The 20,437-nt window shown below is 45.4% G+C and overlaps 1 protein-coding gene across 2 annotated transcripts; it reads left to right on the forward strand.

Moving 5' to 3' along the window:
- The first annotated feature begins 462 nt into the window (after positions 1-462).
- On the forward strand, positions 463-20,065 carry STMN1 (stathmin 1). Of its 2 annotated transcripts, none has more exons than XM_069223907.1 (5): positions 463-487; positions 4,675-4,730; positions 6,597-6,781; positions 18,000-18,191; positions 19,614-20,065. In XM_069223907.1, the coding sequence occupies exons 2-5, from the start codon at positions 4,718-4,720 to the stop codon at positions 19,671-19,673; spliced, it is 450 nt and encodes a 149-aa protein (XP_069080008.1). In that variant the 5' UTR covers positions 463-487; positions 4,675-4,717; the 3' UTR covers positions 19,674-20,065. The 2 variants fall into 2 exon arrangements, with proteins under 2 accessions (XP_069080008.1, XP_069080009.1); XM_069223908.1 differs by lacking the exon at positions 463-487 and adding an exon at positions 2,086-2,882.
- The last annotated feature ends 372 nt before the right edge of the window (positions 20,066-20,437 follow it).

Consider the following 20,437-nt stretch of genomic DNA (forward strand, 5'->3'; position numbering starts at 1 on the left):
ATCCACAATAAAGAACTGCTACCCTAACTTGAAATTTCCATTTTAAATGCATGTCATTGGTTCGAGATATTGGAGGGCCGCTGCTAGAAACGATATAATTGTTTTATTAGTATTTCAGGGGAACCCTCGTTTCACCTCTAAGACGCAGAGCTGGGGAATCTGCATATGTGTATTTTGTCTATCTTTTGCTCGGAACATTAGAAAATAAAAGAGATCACGTCGTAGTTTTTAGAACAATTTGACACCATCGTCTCCAGGAGAAGCTTTGGGCTGGCCTCACACATGGGCACTACACTTCCCAAAATTCTACTGAAGCGTCACTTGTTGATGGGCCGGCCGGCTCCGCCCAGTCTCGCGCCCCCCCTCTAGGAGGCACGCGCTACGCCTTTCAACCAATGGAGGTGGACAATGGGCTGTCACGTGTCGCTGTCTGTCGCTTTTGTTGGGTTCGGGCGGCTAGGGCGAGTCAGACAGAGCGGAGCAGCAGGTGAGTGTAGAGGGGTGGGTAAATGTGTGATTGGGCAGTAGGGTGGTACTAATGACCATAAAGTAGGTGAGGCTTATGATTACTATTAGGGGGTAGTGGGGAACCATACGGGCGGAGATACTATTTTGGGAAAGGGGGTGTGATTTCTGGTACCTCTAATAGCATCTTGTTCAAATATGCAAGAACGGACGTTGTTGGACCGGACGCATTTAGGTGGCAAAACACTGAAAGGGCTCCAGGGAGGATTGCCATTGTTTGGTTAAATCGCATTTTTGGGTGGTGGTTAAAGGATCGCGATCACTACCTTCTGGGGACTCTACGTGTCTCCTCAAATATTTGATAGCGTACTCCTCGTTCTGCCTCTAGTTTCATTTGCACGTTTTAAAACGCATTTACGCTTGTTGTCGAACATGCCCCAGGCGCGCGCACTTCTTCGTTTGAATCCAGGGTAACCGCCTCGGTTCCCCGCGCGCTTCGCTTGGCAGACGGGCGCAGCTCCAGCCAATGGCGGAGGTCAGCCACGGGGGTGGGCGTGGTACGTCTCGCACGCGTTAGCTTTGTGTTGCTCGATGAGCCTCCGCGCCCCACCCACTATGCCGATTCCAGAACAACAAAGGGAGGCGGGAGGCATAGGACGGTCTGCGCATGCGCTCGACTCACACTCCCTATCACGCCCTCCCTATCGAACGCTATTCATGTGTGCGAACCGCGTGGGGACAGTGGCGCTCTTTGTCTAAGACGCTAATCGCAAACCCGCCAAACCTAACAAAGGCCTCAATGGCTAGCCATGCAAATGGCGGGGGGCATAATTTGAAAGTTAAAAGGGGGCATTTCATAAAAATAGGGCTACAGGTTTACTTGAACCTAGCGCGCAGAATGACCATCTTCATCAGCCTAGAATTACAATAGAGGCACTAAGAACACAAGTGTTTTTTTTTTTTTTTTTTTTTTTTTTAGCCAATATTATGTCTGTTAATTTAATTGCTTCTTACAACCGCTGTTAAATATCCATACTTTAGAAAACATAAAAAAAGCACTTCACCGTTTTCAGTTGACCCTCTCTTAAAAACCGGGGCACGCGCTTAATTTCTGTAAATCAGCCGGGCAGCTGCTAAAAAAAATCGGGGCTAAATCAGCGGGGCAGCTGGTCACCATACATAGAGACCTCTGACAATGCACACCACCAGTACTAATACCTTGGTCGTTCTGTCCACAACAATTTCAAACATTTCTATGCTCGCAACTTATTTTATGTCCAAAATACTGCTACTTTCTGTTTTCCGCGGGTGTGTGGTATATTCGCTGGCAGCAATCACGTCGGTGAACCCAAAATGTCTTATTTTTGCATTCTATTTTTGGCCGCTACCAGTATGCACACTACGGCCTGCATACTCTTGGGGACAAGGCTCCGTACCAATCTGACCACCGTCACGCTAACTCGCATTACCTTTGCGCACTACTTGGCATGGTTTTTCACACATGCTTTGTCTGCATTCGAGTCTTTGTGCGGCGTTACTGATAACGTATCTTAAGTCTGCGCTCTTTGCATGTTCCTTTAACGCAGCCGTGTCACTTCGCCCTAGCAGTGTGACGTTCCTGTATGAGCAGTCTAGGACACTATAAAGGAGTTGAGTTACCTTGCTGGACCGCCCATGCTGTGAAGCCACTGCCTAGTCTGCCGCCTTCCTTTAACCAAAGACCGCGAAGTTGAGAGGGGACATTTTCGGAATTGGGGCGCCTTGCGACATTCGTTGCGTGGGCGTATCACCGATAAATGCCGTTTACCATTGAGACTTTGAAGTGAATGGGGAAGAACTGCGAACGGTCGTGTAACCTGGAGTGCGAGCCATGACAACAGGACCCTGCTGCCGTTTAATTACCCTAGAGTAAAGTCCCCCGACTGACATTTACTCCATGCCCATAACCCTGCCTCCGCGGAATATAGGGTGTTCATATTCCCTTATATAGACTATCATCGAACTACCTTTGCTTGTGGATCAGCGAATAAAACACAATTTAGGGAGAGGTAGTCGTAACACTCACAATGGGGGAGAGGGCGTATTATCTGGTCTTGGGTCAGGTTTGCTTACATCCGCCCCGCAAGGCTGCAGAAGACACCTAGATTGTCCAACTCGCCAGCGCTGCGTTGTTTAGGTTTGTAAATCGTAACCCACTCCTTCCTACCGCTGTGTATCAAATTAGTGGAGAGCCGAGAAAATAAGTCCAAATCGGGTTTTTAGCGGTCTCTTGACGATTGGGGCTATACATCCAGGCACAGAGATGGGTCTTCCAGCTACGCGCCACCAGTAAGGAAACGGAGGGGGGCGCCGGTTCGTGTGTAGTGGATGCAGGGGACCGAGGCAAAGCGGTCGAGCGAAAAGCACGAGGAGGGTTGGTAAGAGAAATTCTGCTTCTCAGTTTTGTAATTGGAAAATCTTCGGGAACCCATAGATTTGGGTTAAGGTGTAGGAACAGATGAGGCGGAGTCACGAAACAGACTTGACAGTCAATCCTTTTTTTTGTTTTTTTTTGTTCTAGTATTACAGTAAATGTGTTATAGGTTAATTGGTTGCAAAGGCTGCGTTTAAAATGTATGGGATAAAGGTACGTGCTGCAGGGAACTAGGTGTTCAGTAGATGTCGGATAAAAATGGAAAAATAACTGATGGTTAGTACACTTATGGTCTACTCACCGTGTTGACTCCAAAGTAGCATTCAGCGTTAGTGTCTTCCGCAAAAGACAAAACATTGAGGTGACAGGTTAAATCTATGAGGATTGGTAAGTGGGTTGCTTTTGACAAAACCTTTTGTTAGGACAGGCAACTGGCGTTTCTCCCAGCCATTCTCCCCTAACAACCCTACCAGCAAAGACGGACTCCTTAGTTCTGAAATCCTCATTGTCTTATGTAACATCCTGCATTTGATTTACATACTTATTTATTGTCAACGTATTGTGTGCATGTTAAGTGAAGAACTGTTACTCCTTACGTTAAGATTTGTAGCACTATAACTTTTTTTTTAAAATCACGAAGTGCTATTCAAAAAGGGATAGTTAAAGTTACGATCATATCTTGTTTCTTTAGTTTGATCAACTAGTTTTATTTTGGCGAGCACACGGTGCCCCCCAAAGGGGTTTCCAGTGAGGAGTGTGCCCAGTAGTCGGTCATCATGGGTCCACATTAGGCCCAAGTTCTGTTCACTGCCCCCAGTGCCTACATGCATGTGGCTACTGGGCACGCTTCCCTCCAGAGATCTCCATGGGGCACCAGCCGCTCACTAAATAAGTGAGCCCACTTATAAGAAATGTTATTACGGTAGTGTACCGTGTATGTGTGGCATGGTATAAATAAGTGGTTCTCAACCTTTTGTGTGGACCCTGCTCTATCATTACTGGAACCTGGGGACCCCCACAAACGGAGTCATTACTGATGACAGCTGGGGACCCAATCTGTTAAGATTATGACATATTTTCTAAGCAGTTGCAGACCACAGGTTGGGAACCACTGGTTTAAATGATTAAACAATCGGCCACCCTTACTCAAAAGTGTATTAATAAGGACATTCTGTTCCTGACGAGAGCCACTAGCTTGGGATACGTCACAGAAACTAATGGCTCACACTTAAGGACAAAGATTGATAGTTACTCCAACTAGCATTTTCCGCCCTTATTAACCTTGCCAGGCAGCCTCATGAATGAACCTTGATTTGGATACCGCCTAGGCAATTTTAAAGACTACCTCACATATATCCCACACGCCTTTTCCTTTAGAAAGTGCTCCCATGGGAGGAAGGAGGTGCAGCATGCCCCAACCCTCAGGGTTGGGAAGAAGTCGATGAAGAAGCATGTCACTAGATAACAATCTGTGATTGAGAGTTCCTTTACAATTAAGGGCTTTTCTCCTTTAACCGATGGTCCCACCTTAAATTACTCTAGGTTCACACTCTTGATATTAGAATTCACTGACATTTGGAGCACAGATCTAGACTTAGTAGCTAAGGAGTTTTGAAACAATTGCTGGATACGGTGGGGATGTTTGTATGGGCATCTCAAATGAAGCTACACCTTGAGTGTGGGCATTAATGTGTAGCTACGTGTACAGTTTCGGGCTGTAAAGAGAAGTTAAGGTTAAGACTGCTTTTGATTATTGTCGCACAAATGCAGCTTCATATATTTTTCTTTTTCTTTAGGGTCTTCGTATTGTTAGACCCGTTCCCGTTTTGACTTATCATCATGGCCAGTTCTGGTGAGTGAAGGAAATGACACGACACAACAAATATCATGTTTCCCAACAACTGTGCATTGTCCCTAACAGCTGAGCTGCACTGGTAATTTAACTTTAGTTAAATGCACATAGTTCATTATAAATAAGGCACATTATCATTATATTTTTTGTTTTGTTAATGAAATAACTCTCGTAGCTTCAGTTTTTGCCTGGAATAGTCCAGTGTTCCTCAGCCGTTTATAATCTCATGTATGTTAAATTTAAGTCATGACCGTCCATGATTGCTGCACCCAAGGGCAGGCTCTCCAACCACAAGACCATAAATGTATTAGTGCAAAGATCTTATCGTGAATTGTGCTCTGTACATATCTGTTGGAAGAAACTGGATTATTACTTGGTGTGGGTGGCTTCCCATCTCAAAGAATAATCATAACGCTTGTGAGGGTGAACCCTTAGTAATTAAATGAGCCTGAGCTCCGCTACCTGGTTGCTGTGCCAGTAAACTGTCAAGCTTAACTTAGTGCAGCGTGTTAAGTATGTATGCAGTTCCCAAACAGTAATAGTCAAAATGCAAAACAAACATCCCAAACTGATTTAGAACAATAATATTGAATAAACAGTGGGATTTATATCTATATCTACAAAGGTTACATGGATGCTATAGTTGGGCAATAGAATGAAAGAAAAAAAAACCCATAGAAAATCAATAAAACAAAATAAAAGGTTATAGTCACGTGATAGTTAGGCTCCCATTTAAAATGTACCAAACCATAGAAATTCACATGTTATCGTTAGTTAATTCAAGTAACTATAACCCGCACCACTAGTACCGATCCCAATTTATTCATTTTGCGGGGAGTTGGGGTGCCCTCCACAGGGCCTGGCTATGTACCCTGGGTTCTCACTCGTTATCCCCACCCCTGCACTAAGTCACAATGTTGGCCACAGCGAGGGAAGCCTGAAGTCCCATGTGGTCCCAGCCACCCCCTCCTGTGCGAGGCATTGCATCCGCAGAGAGGTAGCTGCTACAGCCAATGTTTCCTTAGTTTCCCTGCCTGCATCTCCATCGGGGAAACAGAGAGAACCTCCGTTTGCAGTGAGGGGAGAGCTGTTTGACCCCAGCACCAGAGCTGAGGGGTCAGGGTGACTATACTTTGACCTGGCTCCCCCTCCCCTCCCCTTTCAGGGAGTCTGCTGAAGCAGAGGCCAGACATGGCTGCCAACACTTCCTTGTTGAATTTTTGTCAGCCAATCAGTTTCCAGTACAATATCAGGACAGTTCGTGTATGTATATATGTGTATGAATTTTTTTATTTCTTTAATTGCTTACACCAGATAACATAGGTAGCTTTCTTGACCAAGCGCTACCTCTCTGCCAAATTTGTTATAATTCTGTCCAGTGGTTCGGATGCTATTGCTGTTAAAAATCCCTATGGAAAAATGGATGGGAGGGGCAAGTGTTTTGGAGGCGCCCCTCCCCTTTCTTGCACAGCCCCCTGCTTAACAATCACCCTGAAACTTTCCAGACAGTAGCCCACATGAGCGGCAAATGTGCGGGTTGTTTTTTGGGGTCCCTGACAGCCACCCCCACCCCCTGGAAAAGTTCACAAGGATTAATCAACCAGTCCCAAAGATATAGGAAAGTAAGTTTTTATATAGAAACTAGGCCCTAACTATAACTACCCAGTGGTGACCACCAGTAGATATAGATAATCTCTGTACTTGAGGGCAATGGGGCTTTTACAGCCTGTCATTTCAATTCACTAAATTGGTTCAAAGAATTTAATAGGTACAGCCTTTATTTTGAAATAGCTCTTACTGTGCTAGGTTCTAAGACTTCTTCAATGGTGTTTTAATATGACAGGCACTGTTTGATTTGAATTTCAGATATTCAGGTAAAGGAACTAGACAAACGTGCTTCTGGACAGTCTTTTGAGGTTATTCTCACTGACAAGGCGGCAGCTGCTGCAAAGGCTGGTGGTGCAGACCATCTCCTTTCCCCTCCAAAGAAAAAGGATCTTTCTCTGGAAGAAATTCAGAAAAAGCTGGAAGCTGCGGAAGAGAGGCGCAAGGTAACTGGGGTTCAAAGTGCATCTTATCTTTTAGCATTGCAGCACTTCATTGGCAGATTGGGGAAAAAAGAACAGGGCTTGCAGTCTTAGGACACTTGTTTGGTTACTTAAAACGTTTCCAGACGGTTTGCACTTAAATGGGTGATTGTTTGGGCCAGTACAGTGGTGTTTAACTCTTTACTGGTCAAACGTGTGTGTGTATTTTTTCCCTCATCATTTTTCTCCTCAAATATGGGAATTCTTGGACCACTTGTATTGAAGCATTGTTACCAAGAACCATCAGTTCTACATGGCAGAGGGGCAGTGCTAATGAATGCTGACCATTTTAAGTATTCTGCTCTCTAACAGCTTCTTTCTTTGTGCGAGGGTGTCTTCAACACTGTTATTCTGCCCGTAGAGGTGTGTTGCGGGGAGTGGGCTCTGTCACAAACTTACAGTAGGTGTCTGGCTGGCTTTACCTTGGTCACATGTATTCCTAATGTAGGAAAGTACCCTTGTTTTGGCATGGTTACCTCCACTTTTTGCCTGCTGTCCATGATTGACTGGGTTCCTGCTAACCTGGGCCCAAGTGATTGCCCCCAGCCCGCCCCCTCCTTAAATGTGGTTTCTTGGGACTTTGCACTGCCCATAATTTGCTTACTGGTGCCCCCATACAAGTACCTAGTATATGGCACCCAGGGCATTGGGGCACCAGGGGTTCCTCATGGGCTGCAGCATGTATTGTGCCACCCGTGGGAGCACATGCAGAATGTGTCTGCAGGCCTGCCATTGCAGCCTGTGTGTAAAGGTGCATGAACCCTTTCACTACAGGTTACTAAGTCATCCCTATGATAGGCCTTACTAGCCCAGAGGGCAGGGTGCAGGTGCCTGTGTATGAGGGCACTCCTGCATTAGTAGAGGTGGTCTTATGAACTCCAGCTCCATTGTACTGGACTTTGTAAGTGCAGGGAACCCATTTTACCCGTTTACTGGACACAGACCTGTGTCCAGCTACATAATGGTAACTCCAAACCCAGGCATGTTTGGTATCAGGAATGTCAGACTCATACCCCCAATAATGTTGCCAGTATTGGTTGTATGATCCCATGCACTCTAGAGGCTTCTTACAGGACCCCAAGCATTACTCCTTCCAGTCTTATGGGGTTTTCCGGGCAGCCTGTGCTGCTGCCACCCCTCAGAAAGGTTTCTGCCCTCCTGCTTGAGTAGCTCAGGTAGAGGAAGGCAGAATAAAGGATTTCCCGTGGGAGAGGGAGGGAATGCCCTCTTAATTGGAATTCGGTGTTACATGGCTTGGTAGGGGTAGCCTCCCTAAGCCACCAGCATGCTTTGAAGGGCACATTTAGTGCCCTCCTTGCATAAACTGGTTTGCACCAGTACAGGGGTCCCTGGTCTGGCTTGAAGCTGGACAAAGGAAAGGGGAGTGACCACTCTCCTGTCCATCACCACCCTAGGGATGGTGCCCAGAGCTCCTCCAGGTGGCTACATGATTTTATCATCTTGAATCTAAGGTGGGCAGACGCCCTAGGAGCATCTGAGTGGGCAGGTAGGTGACTGCACAGCACCCCTCCTGCTAGGTGGTCACCCTGCTTGGTGACCAATCCCTCTTCCTGGGCTATTTAGGGACTCCCTGTTGGGTGGGTCCTCAGATTGTACTTGCAAAATTCCAGCAGGCCTCCTCTGCATCATTTGCTTCTTTTTGTGGCAACTGGGACTGCAATTGGACCGCCCCGGAACTGACAGTCTGCAACTTTAGCGACAAATCTGCAACATTGTTTCTCAGGCTCCTTCCAGCAACTACATTGCCCGGGCAAGGAGTCTTCAGCCTGCACAAAAAGTAAGAAGCAATCCCCCTTGGAGTGAAGGAGTCACTCCCCTGCATTTGCAGGCACCAACTGCAACGACTACCTGCTGCGTCAATCTTTTCCTCCTGCGCTGCGTGGATCTTCTTTCCTCCTGAGCTGCATGGATCCTGCATCACAGGTTGTGGTCTGGAGTGGTCCCCTTGGTCCTCTCTACCAGCTGTCCAACTTGAAAGACTGGTAAGCCCTTAACCTCTCCTTGCAGGACAGTGTGCTGCAACTCCTGGAGCTACCAAGGCTTGTTTGCTCCTCCTCCAAGGTATCGTCGGGCTCTGTGTAGCCCCAGCACTCCTGCCTGCTGCTCCACCAACGTAGGACTCCTGTTCAGGTGTGCTGAGTCTGCCTCACTGAGACTCTTGTGCCTTCTGCCCAGTGGGTTGCTTGTGGGGCTGCCTCCTTGTGACTCTCCCAGCTGCTGAGGGCTTCACTGGATTCCCTCCTTGGGTTGAGTCCTCTGGACCTTGCTGGTCATCTTGAGTCTTGAAAATCACCTTCTCCATCTCTTGCCTTTTTCCAAGGCTTGGTGGTGGTTTTCCAGCACCACTGACTGCTGATGTGGGACAACACTTCTGGGACTCCTCCAGCTCCTGTGCTGCAGTGCAGACTTTCTTCGACCACCTTCATCCTGGTCCTGCATCCACAGAAGGGTGGGTAGTGGCTCCTGCCACAACCTGGACACTCCCAACATGAACTGGCCTTAGTCCCCTTCCTTTTCAGATCCACTTTTGGGTTCTTCCAGTTTTGGTTGGGTCTTGCAGAATCACTTTCCAAAGTCCTCCTGTTGGTTTGTGGGGTAAACCAGGCACTTAACTCTGCTCTCCAGGTCACTAGGGCTCACCCTGGGACTCTCCTCTCGGGGGAGGAGGGTCCCTAGTTCCTCCAGCTCCCCTCTACCGATCCCACGTCCTTAGGTGGGGGGCTGCCTTTCACATTCCACTTTTTTAGTATATGGTTTGGTCCTCCCCTAGGGCCCTGCACTATTTGCTATTAACAATGCCTATTGCTTGCTATTTACTGATTGTGAATGTGTATATGATACTGTGTTTTCTTACCTGCAGTTGGGGGATTGCCTTTTCAGTGTTCTAGTATTAGTTACAAAAATAGAAGGTACTTAATTATAGTAACACTGGTGCTTTCATGTGTGTAAGTGCTGTGAATGTAGCTGTATTGCATACGTTTGCATGTCTCCTAGATAAGTCTTGGCTGCTCTTCCACAGCTACCTCTAGAGTCCTAGCTTCCTAGACACTGCCTACACATCACTAATGGGTATAAGGTATAACACCATAGGTGCTCCAACACACCAGGCCAGCTTCCTACACCTAACAACTCTGAATAGGTTTAGATCTTCAGTAGCGCTTTTTGTGTGTGTGGTGCTCCTTTCCAGCCAATACAGCCTAGAGTAGTATAGATACTCCGGACCACTGCTCAAGAACCTCAGATGGTTCTCTCCTGTTGGAGTTAAATTCTAATCCTGCAAGCACAATTTTTAAGACCATTAATGGACACGGGCAAAAAGAGGCAAGTATTTGGAAGATTTTTTTTTTTCTCGTGATATGAGGTCTTACTTCAGTTTTCTCCTATTGATTGTAAAAATATACTAGGGCTTTTCTACAAAACCATGTGTCCTGCAAAGCATTACACATGAAGATAGTAACTGTATTAGGAGGTACGATAAATCTCCCCTGATAGGAGTGTAGTACATGTTTGGCAATTTAATACATGCTTGGGCAGATGGTGTTGAATAGGTGTGTCATTTCTATAATTTGCCAGCAGGCTTTGGGATTCTAGTTGCCAAGGATTTGACACATGCCTGAGGCTCCGTTTTTAGGTCGTGTGCGCAATTGATTTTCCCTGTTGATAGTATGTTGGGTTTTTAACCATGCCTACCTCACGCCCATCACTTTAACTCGTTCATGGGCTTGCCTTTCAAAAATCCTTCAACATTGGTAAATGTTTTACGCTTGTCCCTCCTTGGGGGAAGGGGGTGTGTTACCACCTTGCAAACTGACCCTGTTACATGGATAATGGCACAATTGCCGATATGTTTGACTGAGCAAACTTATTTTTTCTTTTGTGTCTCTTTGTGCTTATGCAAATGGTGGCCGTGGCACTTTGAATCAGCTCACTTTTGCCAACTAATGTTTTACTTTTTCAATTTATGTGGAAAGAAAAACCCAGTTAGGAATTTACAAAGCCAGTAGCTCTACGTGGAGCAAATGCAAGACCAATCACATTGCAACTTCTTGCTAGCCTTGCATCCTGGTTCCTTAACTTGCACAAAGGTGTTGCACAAGATTACGCTGACTAATAAGCATGTGCCACTGCACTGTAAAACCTAAGCAGTCGAAGTTTGAGTGTGGTCCTGCTTCTTGCCCTTTCCCAATCTTGGATGTTGAGATTCAAGATCTACATTCAGCTCCCCCCCTCCCTTATTTTTTTTTTTTTTGTAGAAATCTAGCTAAGCTACTATTTTTAGCGCCTGCCTGCTTCATTTATTAAGAATGACTAGAAATGTAAAGATATGGCAACATTTTGCACATCACCTCCTTGCAGCAGAGGCCTGAATGTGCAGTTTGTGCCTGGACCTTGTTTTTTGGAAAGTGCCAGTGTTTCTTTCCTTTCCTGTTTCACTTTGGTTTCCCACCGTCTCAAAAATGCATAGAAACAGGAAGTTCTTTCCACCTTTTTGTCCCAGAAAAGTATATGTATTGTATTCTGGTACAGTGAGTGCATTTGTGGGAGTATTTGTTCTGGGACCCACGAACACTTTCCCTTCACTAGAAGCTAGAATTCCGGTAAATGTATTTCCTGCACATTAATATTGCTCCAGCCTTAACACAAGTTGAGATCGCAGCTGGATATTTTAACTTTATTATTGCCCCTCATGCCTCTTAAACACATAGGCAAGAAAAGATGCATGTAAGGAAATGTCTCCCTGTTGCAATTACCCCCCACTTTTTGCCTGATGCGGACTTGACTGAAGTGTGCTGGGACCCTGCTAACCAGGCCCCAGCACCAGTGTTCTTCCCCTAAAATGTACCATTGTCTCCACAATTGGCACAACCCTGGCACCCAGGTAAGTCCCTTGTAACTGGTACCAAGGGCCCTGATGCCAGGGAAGGTCTCTAAGGGCTGCAGCATGTCTTATGCCACCCTAGGGACCCCTCACTCAGCACAGACACACTGCTTGCCAGCTTGTGTGTGCTGGTGGGGAGAAAGTGACTAAGTCGACATGGCACTCCTCAGGGTGCCATGCCAACCTCACACTGCCTGTGGCTTAGGTAAGTCACCCCTCTAGCAGGCCTTACAGCCCTAAGGCAGGGTGCACTATACCACAGGTGAGGGCATAGGTGCATGAGCACTATGCCCCTACAGTGTCTAAGCAAACCCTTAGACATTGTAAGTGCAGGGTAGCCATAAGAGTATATGGTCTGGGAGTCTGTCAAAAACGAACTCCACAGCTCCATAATGGCTACACTGAATACTGGAAAGTTTGGTATCCAACTTCTCAGAATAATAAACCTACACTGATGCCAGTGTTGGATTTATTAACAAATGCACACAGAGGGCATCTTAGAGATGCCCCCCCTGTATTTTACCCAATTGTTCAGTACAGGACTGACTGGTCTGTGCCAGCCTGCTGCTGAGAGACACGAGTTTCCGACCTGCTCTGGGTGGAGGTGCTTCACACCACCCCCCTGCAGGAACTGTAACACCTAGCAGTGAGCCTCAAAGGCTCAGGCTTCGTGTTACAATGGCCCAGGGCACTCCAGCTAGTGGAGATGCCTGACCCCTGGACACAGCCCCCTCTTTTGGCGGCAAGTCCAAGGGAGATAATGAGAAAAACAAGGAGTCACCCACCAGTCAGGACAGCCCCTAAGGTGTCCTGAGCTGAGGTGACCCCTGCCTTTAGAAATCCTCCATCTTGATTTTGGAGGATTCCCCCAGTAGGAATAGGGATGTGCCCCCCTCCCCTCGGGGAGGAGGCACAGAGGGTGTATCCACCCTCAAGGACAGTAGCCATTGGCTACTGCCCTCCCAGACCTAAACACACCCTTAAATTCAGTATTTAGGGGCTCCCCAGAACCTAGGAAACTAGATTCCTGCAACCTAAGACGAAGGACTGCTGAGCTGGAAAACCTGCAGAGAAGATGGAGACACCAACTGCTTTGGCCCCAGCTCTATCGGCCTGTCTCCCCACTTCTAAAGACACTGCTCCAGCGACATGTTCCACAGGGTCCAGCGACCTCCCTCTGAAGCCTCAGAGGGCTACCCTGCATCTAGAAGGACCAAGAACTCCCGAGGACAGCGGCTCTGTTCCACAAAAACTGCAACTTTGCAACAAAGAAGCAACTTTGAAACAACACATGTTTCCCGCCGGAAGCGTGAGACTTTGCACTCTGCACTCGACGGCTCGACTTGTGGAGAACACACTTCAGGGAGGACTCCCCGGCTACTACGAGGCCGTGAGTAGCCAGAGTTGACCCCCCCCCCCGGAGCCCCCACAGCAACGCCTGCAGAGGGAATCCCGAGGCTCCCCCTGATTGCGACTGCCTGCTTCAACGACCCAACGCCTGGTTAAGACACTGCACCCGCAGCCCCCAGGACCTGAAGGATCCGACCTCCAGTGCAGGAGCGACCCGCCAGGTGGCCCTCTCCCTTGCCCAGGTGGTGGCTACCCCGAGGAGCCTCCCCCCTTGCCTGCCTGCATCGCTGAAGAGACCCCTTGGTCTCCCATTGAAATCTATTGCGAACCCGACGTTTGTTTGCACACTGCACCCGGCAGCCCCCCCGTGCCGCTGAGGGTGTACTTTTTGTGCTGACTTGTGTGTCTGTCCGCCCCCCCGCCGCCATACAAAACCCCCCTGGTCTGCCCTCCGAAGACGCGGGTACTTACCTGCTGGCAGACTGGAACCGGGGCACCCCCTTCTCTCCATTGAAGCCTATGCGTTTTGGGCACCACTTTGACCTCTGCACCTGACCGGCCCTGAGCTGCTGGTGTGGTAACTCTGGGGTTGCTCTGAACCCCCAACGGTGGGCTACCTTGGACCTAACTTTGAACCCCATAGGTGGTTTACTTACCTGCAAAACTAACAAACACTTACCTCCCCCAGGAACTGTTGAAAATTGCACTAAGTGTCTAGTTTTAAAATGGCTATATGCCATTTGTGTGAAAACTGTATATGCTATTTTCCTAATTCAAAGTTCCTAAGTGAAGTACCTTTCATTTAAAGTATTGTTTGTAAATCTTGAACCTGTGGTTCTTAAAATAAACTAAGAAAATATATTTTTCTATACAAAAACCTATTGGCCTGGAATTGTCTGTGTTCCTCATTTATTGCCTGTGTGTGTGTGTTAAACAAATGTTTAACACTACCCTCTGATAAGCCTACTGCTCGACCACACTACCACAACATAGAGCATTAGAATTATCTATTTTTGCCACCATCTTACCTCTAAGGGAAACCCTTGGACTCTGTGCATGCTATTTCTTACTTTGAAGTAGTACATAAGGACCCAACTTCCTATAATGCAAGACAGTTTTCAATTCTTTTTATTGAAAAGACTGCAATCTACGATAAAATACACAAGCTGCAATGTTTAGGATAATGAGGAATAACCATCGGGATTGGGAATTGGAAATGTAGATATAGACAACCCCCAACATATCATGAGTACACAATTCCTACCTAAAACCCCAATCTTTCACCCCTTGGTGAGAGAATGGTGATGTAAGGCCAATCTGTCCATGAGAAGCACACCCCACCTCCTGTTACCTTGGTACAGGGTCAGGCCACCAGTCTCCAGATCAGGATCCGTGGAGCCACGAGCTAAGGTCAACTGACAACCAGCATGGATGGAAATTCTGAATGGAACCCCTCTAAATGCCCTTTGTCCTACAAGATGTCTTTATAGCTGACATGTTATATGTTCCGCACAGAATCCTGATGCAGGTATGTACCCAAGTGCTGGACAGTTTATGCAGTCTTGGGCCCAGCAGTACAAAATATTCTGTGTGGCTCGCATTTGTTCTTGTAAATCCGAGGAAAAGAACATGATGTATGGTATGTCATCCACGTTAGTGGTAATGACTTTTGCAGAATAGCTGCTGATAATGAAATTAAAACAATGCCAGTAGGAGAAGCAATAATAAAATGGATTCAGAACATAACTAAAAGGGCATAGGCAGCAAGCTTAAAGTAAGCTATCACTGTGCCCAAGCAACGAACTAAAATGCACTCACGACAATCTTGCCTAACAGCAAGTGGCGTCTGGGTGTGAGCACTACTACAATGATGCAGATGTACTGACCTGACTAAGATGGCAATGATTTAGGAAAGTATGTCTGGGTCGTTCATATAACACATACTGCTAATGCCTAAGATCAAGATGCTACAAGCTCACGGAATTGCCAAGGTCATACTATTTGTTGCTTTGACTTTCAGAGATTTGGGGGGGGGGGTAGTTGAAGTGTTGGTAGTGTACTGACAATGTGTATTTATTGTACAGATATTAGTCCATTACAATTTAAAACCAATATCAATCAGTTACAACACACTTCCACTTCATGACACATGCGCAATTTAAAAGCCCCATATTACCATTAAAACACAATACGAATGCCACAAAATATGATCACAATAACCTTAATTACGCACACATGGGAGCAGCAGAAAGTTTACCAGCATAAAAGGGCAATACATTTGCATCAAGAGGGTACGTTTCAAGAATTTCAAAAGATCCAGATTACAAATTTCGGGCAGTAAAAGAAGAAACCAACATATTGCACATATAAATTGCTGAAACAACTGAAGTGCTTGCATGCATGCCATGTTCCATCTCCGAAACAAGGTAAAAACACTTGCGTTCAAGTGCACATATGCGTTGCTAAATCTGCATGAATCCATAAAGTGCTTGTGTGGTTTAGTTAAGCCATCAAAAGGGCGGCAACCATTAAATGAAAAGAAGAAAAATCTGATATCGTGAACTTTGCAAGACTGAAACATCACATTACCTTTATAAAAACTAAAGGAGTAAAAGAAATGTATATAGGCCATTAGCCCCTGCTCACGGTGCCCCTAGTAATCTTAATTCGTGCAAAATTAATACATTTGGTCAGTGAAACATTGAACATTATAATTTCTGGGTCCAAAGACAGCCTCTCCTATATCCCTTGCAAATGTAGTGTCCAGGCGATCTTTCTTTTAGGAAAGATAACATGTCCATTGCTGTAATGGATCAGAAATCTTAGTGTGTGACATCTATTCACGAGTCTTAGATATTTTTATCTAAAATCGGAGTATTTTGTCCCTTTTGGATGCACTTGCAAGGGGTGCCCCACGTTACAGCCAACAGACACTATTTTAGATTGCTTACAAACTCAGTGAAAGCCTTTCTCTTTAATGCTTGGGTTCTAAACCATACGGTGCACAAGCTTCAACTTTAGCAGCAACTCTCATAGAAATGCCTACCCAATGCAAATTAAGGCAACGCAGCGACTTGTGGTGCATTGGTTTACTCCATATCTACAAGGCCATGTAAAGCCACACCAAGTGGTTTTGGGTGGCCTTGTAGATACAGGTCAGCAGCCTGTGCTGCCAGTGCGTTTAAAAAGAAGAAAAAAAAAGTCTGCTTGTAAATCTTGGCTGTGTGTGTGTGTTTTTTTTTTTTTTTTTTCTCTTCCCCTCACAGCAGAAGTGCTTAACTCACCTATTTGAAGGTGCACTCATGAGAATGAAGGAAAAGGTAACTGTAAAATTAAATATTTGCCTAGGATCACACAATTTGAGACCCGTTTATGGTACATTAGCTAGGTCAAGTAAATTTTTCAAGTTACACGTCCTGCAGGACTAGTAACAATTATCATTGTTCGAGCCTTCCCACACATTCTGGCAGTAACCATCTGTGTTAAAAGTAACACTTTGGATGGGCCTTTGGTGCCCAATCGTCAAGTCCCTATTAGCCAGCACCAGCCAGATTCGTGTAGAGAACTTGTTGGGCAACTACAGGCACTTGAACAGGTCGAGGTTGTCTGCAGTAGCAAACAAGGATCTGATCATTCGTGCATAATGCCCCATCAACTTTGTGCACCACAAGAATCTGGTCAAGGATTGAAGCTTTGGCGTGACTCCATCCTATAGCCTGACATTCTTACCGGCTCTGGCCGCATGGGATAATATTTCTAAATGCCCAACACTGCCTCAAAGCTACTCCTAGGTCCTTCTAGACGTAGCTGCCACAGACTTCTGGAGATTGCGTTCTCTAAGCATGTGATTGCACTGCACGGTGGCGAGTGTTAGACACTTTATGGATTCATTTACAGTTGTGGGAATTAAGGCGATATCCTGCAGAGGAGGCAGCACCTTTCTTTTCAAACTGCAGTGTCTTCTATGAATCATTTACTATGTTGGACCATCGGAACTGCTGAAGCTTTTTATACGAGGAACGCTTTTCACCCTTCAGTGTGTGCTTGAGTCTAAACAGTATCCAGCCAACCGACTGCTTCAGACATGCTTGTGCTTACAAACCGCCCAGACTGCAGCAAATTTGAAACACTTTTGCGTGTATCGGGAACATTAGAAAAATTACCCCTACATTTGTAGGAGCTGTTTGGCTATGGTCTTCTCGTCAACCAACTGAATCATCTTGATTGGGGTGTTGCACACTTAAAGTACGACCTTGGCTACAGTCTCAAGATTCTAGACTATCATTATGCTAATGACTTCCTCATCTGGTTCTCCTAGGTTTGCAAAATCTATCGTGCAAACGCACACTTTTAGGGTATATTTAGGCAGAATGGGGTTTACTTTGATAAATGTGGCCTTAACATCCTAAGTTGGGTTTAGAACCTTACTGAATTTGAGCAGACACTCGCAGCACGGTGTTTTCTTTCCCAAGGAGACCTACTATCTGCAACTTTGTCACGATAATCCTCTAACTAAACTGTGAGGGAATTGGCTATAGTCTTGGTCGGCTTATGATAGACCATGTGGTACTGTGCAGTTCAGAAGGACTGATTAATATCCCCGTTGGTTGAATTTGAGTCATGGAGTACCCTGACATCAGGAGATGGGAATTCAAACTGCAGTACATGTTGGTATCAAGATGCCCAGTTTCCTATGCTTCAGTTACTTAAGACAGTTAAAAAAAAATAAAAAAATTCTCTCTGACGTCCTTGGTTTGGCTGCGGGTGTGTGCCTTTGCTTTCTTTTTACATTTTCTTCACATTTTTTCAAAGTGTAAACTACTTGCCTCCAATTTGGTTAAAATGTATGCCTAAACTGAACTTGTTAGGTCGTAATGATCTTCTTAACTACAGCTGTACTGTCTACATTTGACCCTCCTTATTTTCTTTCAGTCTCACGAAGCTGAAGTTTTGAAGCAACTTGCCGAGAAACGGGAACATGAGAAGGAAGTACTTCAGAAAGCAATAGAAGAAAACAACAACTTCAGCAAGATGGCAGAGGAAAAACTGACACACAAAATGGAAGCCAACAAAGAGAACAGAGAGGCACAAATGCAAGCTAAACTTGAACGTTTGCGAGAAAAGGTATGTAGAGATCAAACCTTGCTTACAAGTAACGAGGAGCGATACTTTAGATTAGTACATGGGACTGCCCTTTTTACAGGTCATCTGATACCTGAGTGAATATTTCTTAAGTTACCAACAGTGGATACATTATCACTGTTGTAGAGTCCTATCCCTGTTAGCAAAAAGCAAGGTTACTGCATGGAGTTAACCAACACTGCTTAAGTGTCTTGCATATAAAGGTGTGAGTGGCAGTTACATTTTGCAGCCCTTGTGCCCAAATTAACTGACTCATACAAATTCAGGGTTGCCCAGAGGAGACTGATATCTCGAGTGTGTCGTCATATTATGGAATTCAGAGGACCCGGTCCAGTCACTTGACTTAAGTTTAAAGCTAAAAACATGAATAAAGAAACGGCCAAATATTCGTGACATAAAATGTGATGCTGGGATGAGGGAGTGTTAATCTATTACAAAAAAAAAAAAAATGCTTGTAACCATAGTTATAGGTGGTGGTTCCTTCCCAGTGGAAACTACACTACCGGAGAAGTGAACTTCTTTTGGCCAGTGTGACCCAGATACTTCATCAAGGGATTAATGGGTTTCCGTGTGAAGTTTGCTGTCCAGTTTTGCCCAATGGCTTATTTGCGTTGACTCTTTCCTGTTGGTCGTGCTTGTTACTGAGCTCCTTCAGCATCTCACCTCATGGTGCATGCACTCTTAAGCTTTATGGTTGGCAGCTCACTCATTCCTTTAGGAAATGCCTACTTGTTTGGGTATTTTGGTAGCTTGTCGTTAGAAGGTTCCCTTCCCTTTTAAACATTATGCTGCAGCCCATGCGTCCCCTATGGGGTATGTTGAGTCTTCTACGGAACAGAAGAACATTTGGTAGCAGCTCCCACTAACGTCACCATAATGTTATAAAACGGTGCTGGTGGTGGACAGTTCATGAGCTACCGCCTCCTGTAATTTGAGCTGGTAGCCCGCCTCTGCAGGAGTTGGATGCTGGTAACTTTGGCCACCAGAGCCCCTTTGCTACAGTCCCACCACCGTCTGTTTATGGGGCTCATGGCCTTGTAAGAGAACAAGATTTTAAGACCATCTACGTAGGGACACCCACCACCACCCACAAAAAAAAAAACGAAGTGACCCAAATACATTTTTTACTTAATAAAAAACACATGTATATTACACACACACGCCTTGCTTGCTGCTGTTTGTCTGATTTCTGGTTGTAGCGCAATCTAGCACATGACCCTCTGGCTATCTATCGTTACGGCTGTAGCTTGAGTGTATGTACTGTAGACCAACTGTTTTCAAATCTTTATGAAGAACTGCTAATCCATGGTCACATGCATGAATATCTATGCATGTAGTTCAGCACTGCATCACATTAACTTGTCTTGCAAATTCGAGTCATCGTGTTTCATTTCCCTTTTTTAGGATAAGAAACTGGAAGAAATTCGAAAAAGCAAGGAGATAAAAGATGTTCCCGAGAACTGAACGTTAAGTGTTGCATTCCGATATCCAAAGACTGTTCTTATATAATTTTTTTTGTGTTTTTTTGGCCAGTGTTTATTTTTTCCAATTAGATGCTGTAATGTAGGGCTTGTAGTACAAACTGCACTTGTGCTGTGAAGCGCTAACTGGGGATCTAGCAGGTGTCGTCCTTGCCGAAGTGTTCTTATGGCCTTGCTGATGTAACTATTCCTGCTTCTCATGTTCTACCTTTTTTTTTCTACTTGTATATTTAGTACCAGCTTGGAACAATGGCAGCTCTGTAGAACATGTTTAAAAAGAATAGTGTTTTGTTAGTGATACAACTGTTACGTGTCAGTTCACAAGATGGTATTGTAATTTTGTGTATTGACTTAATAAAAAAAAAATGTAATGTTCTTGGTTTCTACTGTTTTTTTTGTGAGCGAACATTTTCGACTAGATACTGTCAGGGCTTCCCATTTTCTGTGATGTTTCAAGGAAAGTGACAGTTTGGTTGGTTTAAATAGAAATTAACCTTTATAACTATAACCCGGTCTGATTGACTCAAATATGAATTGATTTGCATGTATGCATCTGTTTCATGATGTGCGCATGAACTGTAGATATATCCATAATTTGACGTTGGGGTTTTCTGGCATTATTGACCAAAATATGGCCCATCCCTCTTTGACAATGCGCCGGTTTACATAAGACTGAATGCACAACACCTTGCAAAACAGCTCCACTTGCTGCTTCCTGTATCCTAGCCAATCGGGTGGAGAACCACC

The sequence above is a fragment of the Pleurodeles waltl genome, chromosome 3_1 (assembly GCF_031143425.1).
Source record: "Pleurodeles waltl isolate 20211129_DDA chromosome 3_1, aPleWal1.hap1.20221129, whole genome shotgun sequence".
NCBI lineage: Eukaryota > Metazoa > Chordata > Amphibia > Caudata > Salamandridae > Pleurodeles > Pleurodeles waltl.

Bases quoted from the DNA above. Each gene is read 5' to 3' on its own strand.
- STMN1 (XM_069223907.1), top strand. The intron at 6,782-17,999 runs GTAACTGGGGTT...ATTTTCTTTCAG, and splicing joins CTGCGGAAGAGAGGCGCAAG to TCTCACGAAGCTGAAGTTTT. The intron at 18,192-19,613 runs GTATGTAGAGAT...TCCCTTTTTTAG, and splicing joins TTGAACGTTTGCGAGAAAAG to GATAAGAAACTGGAAGAAAT.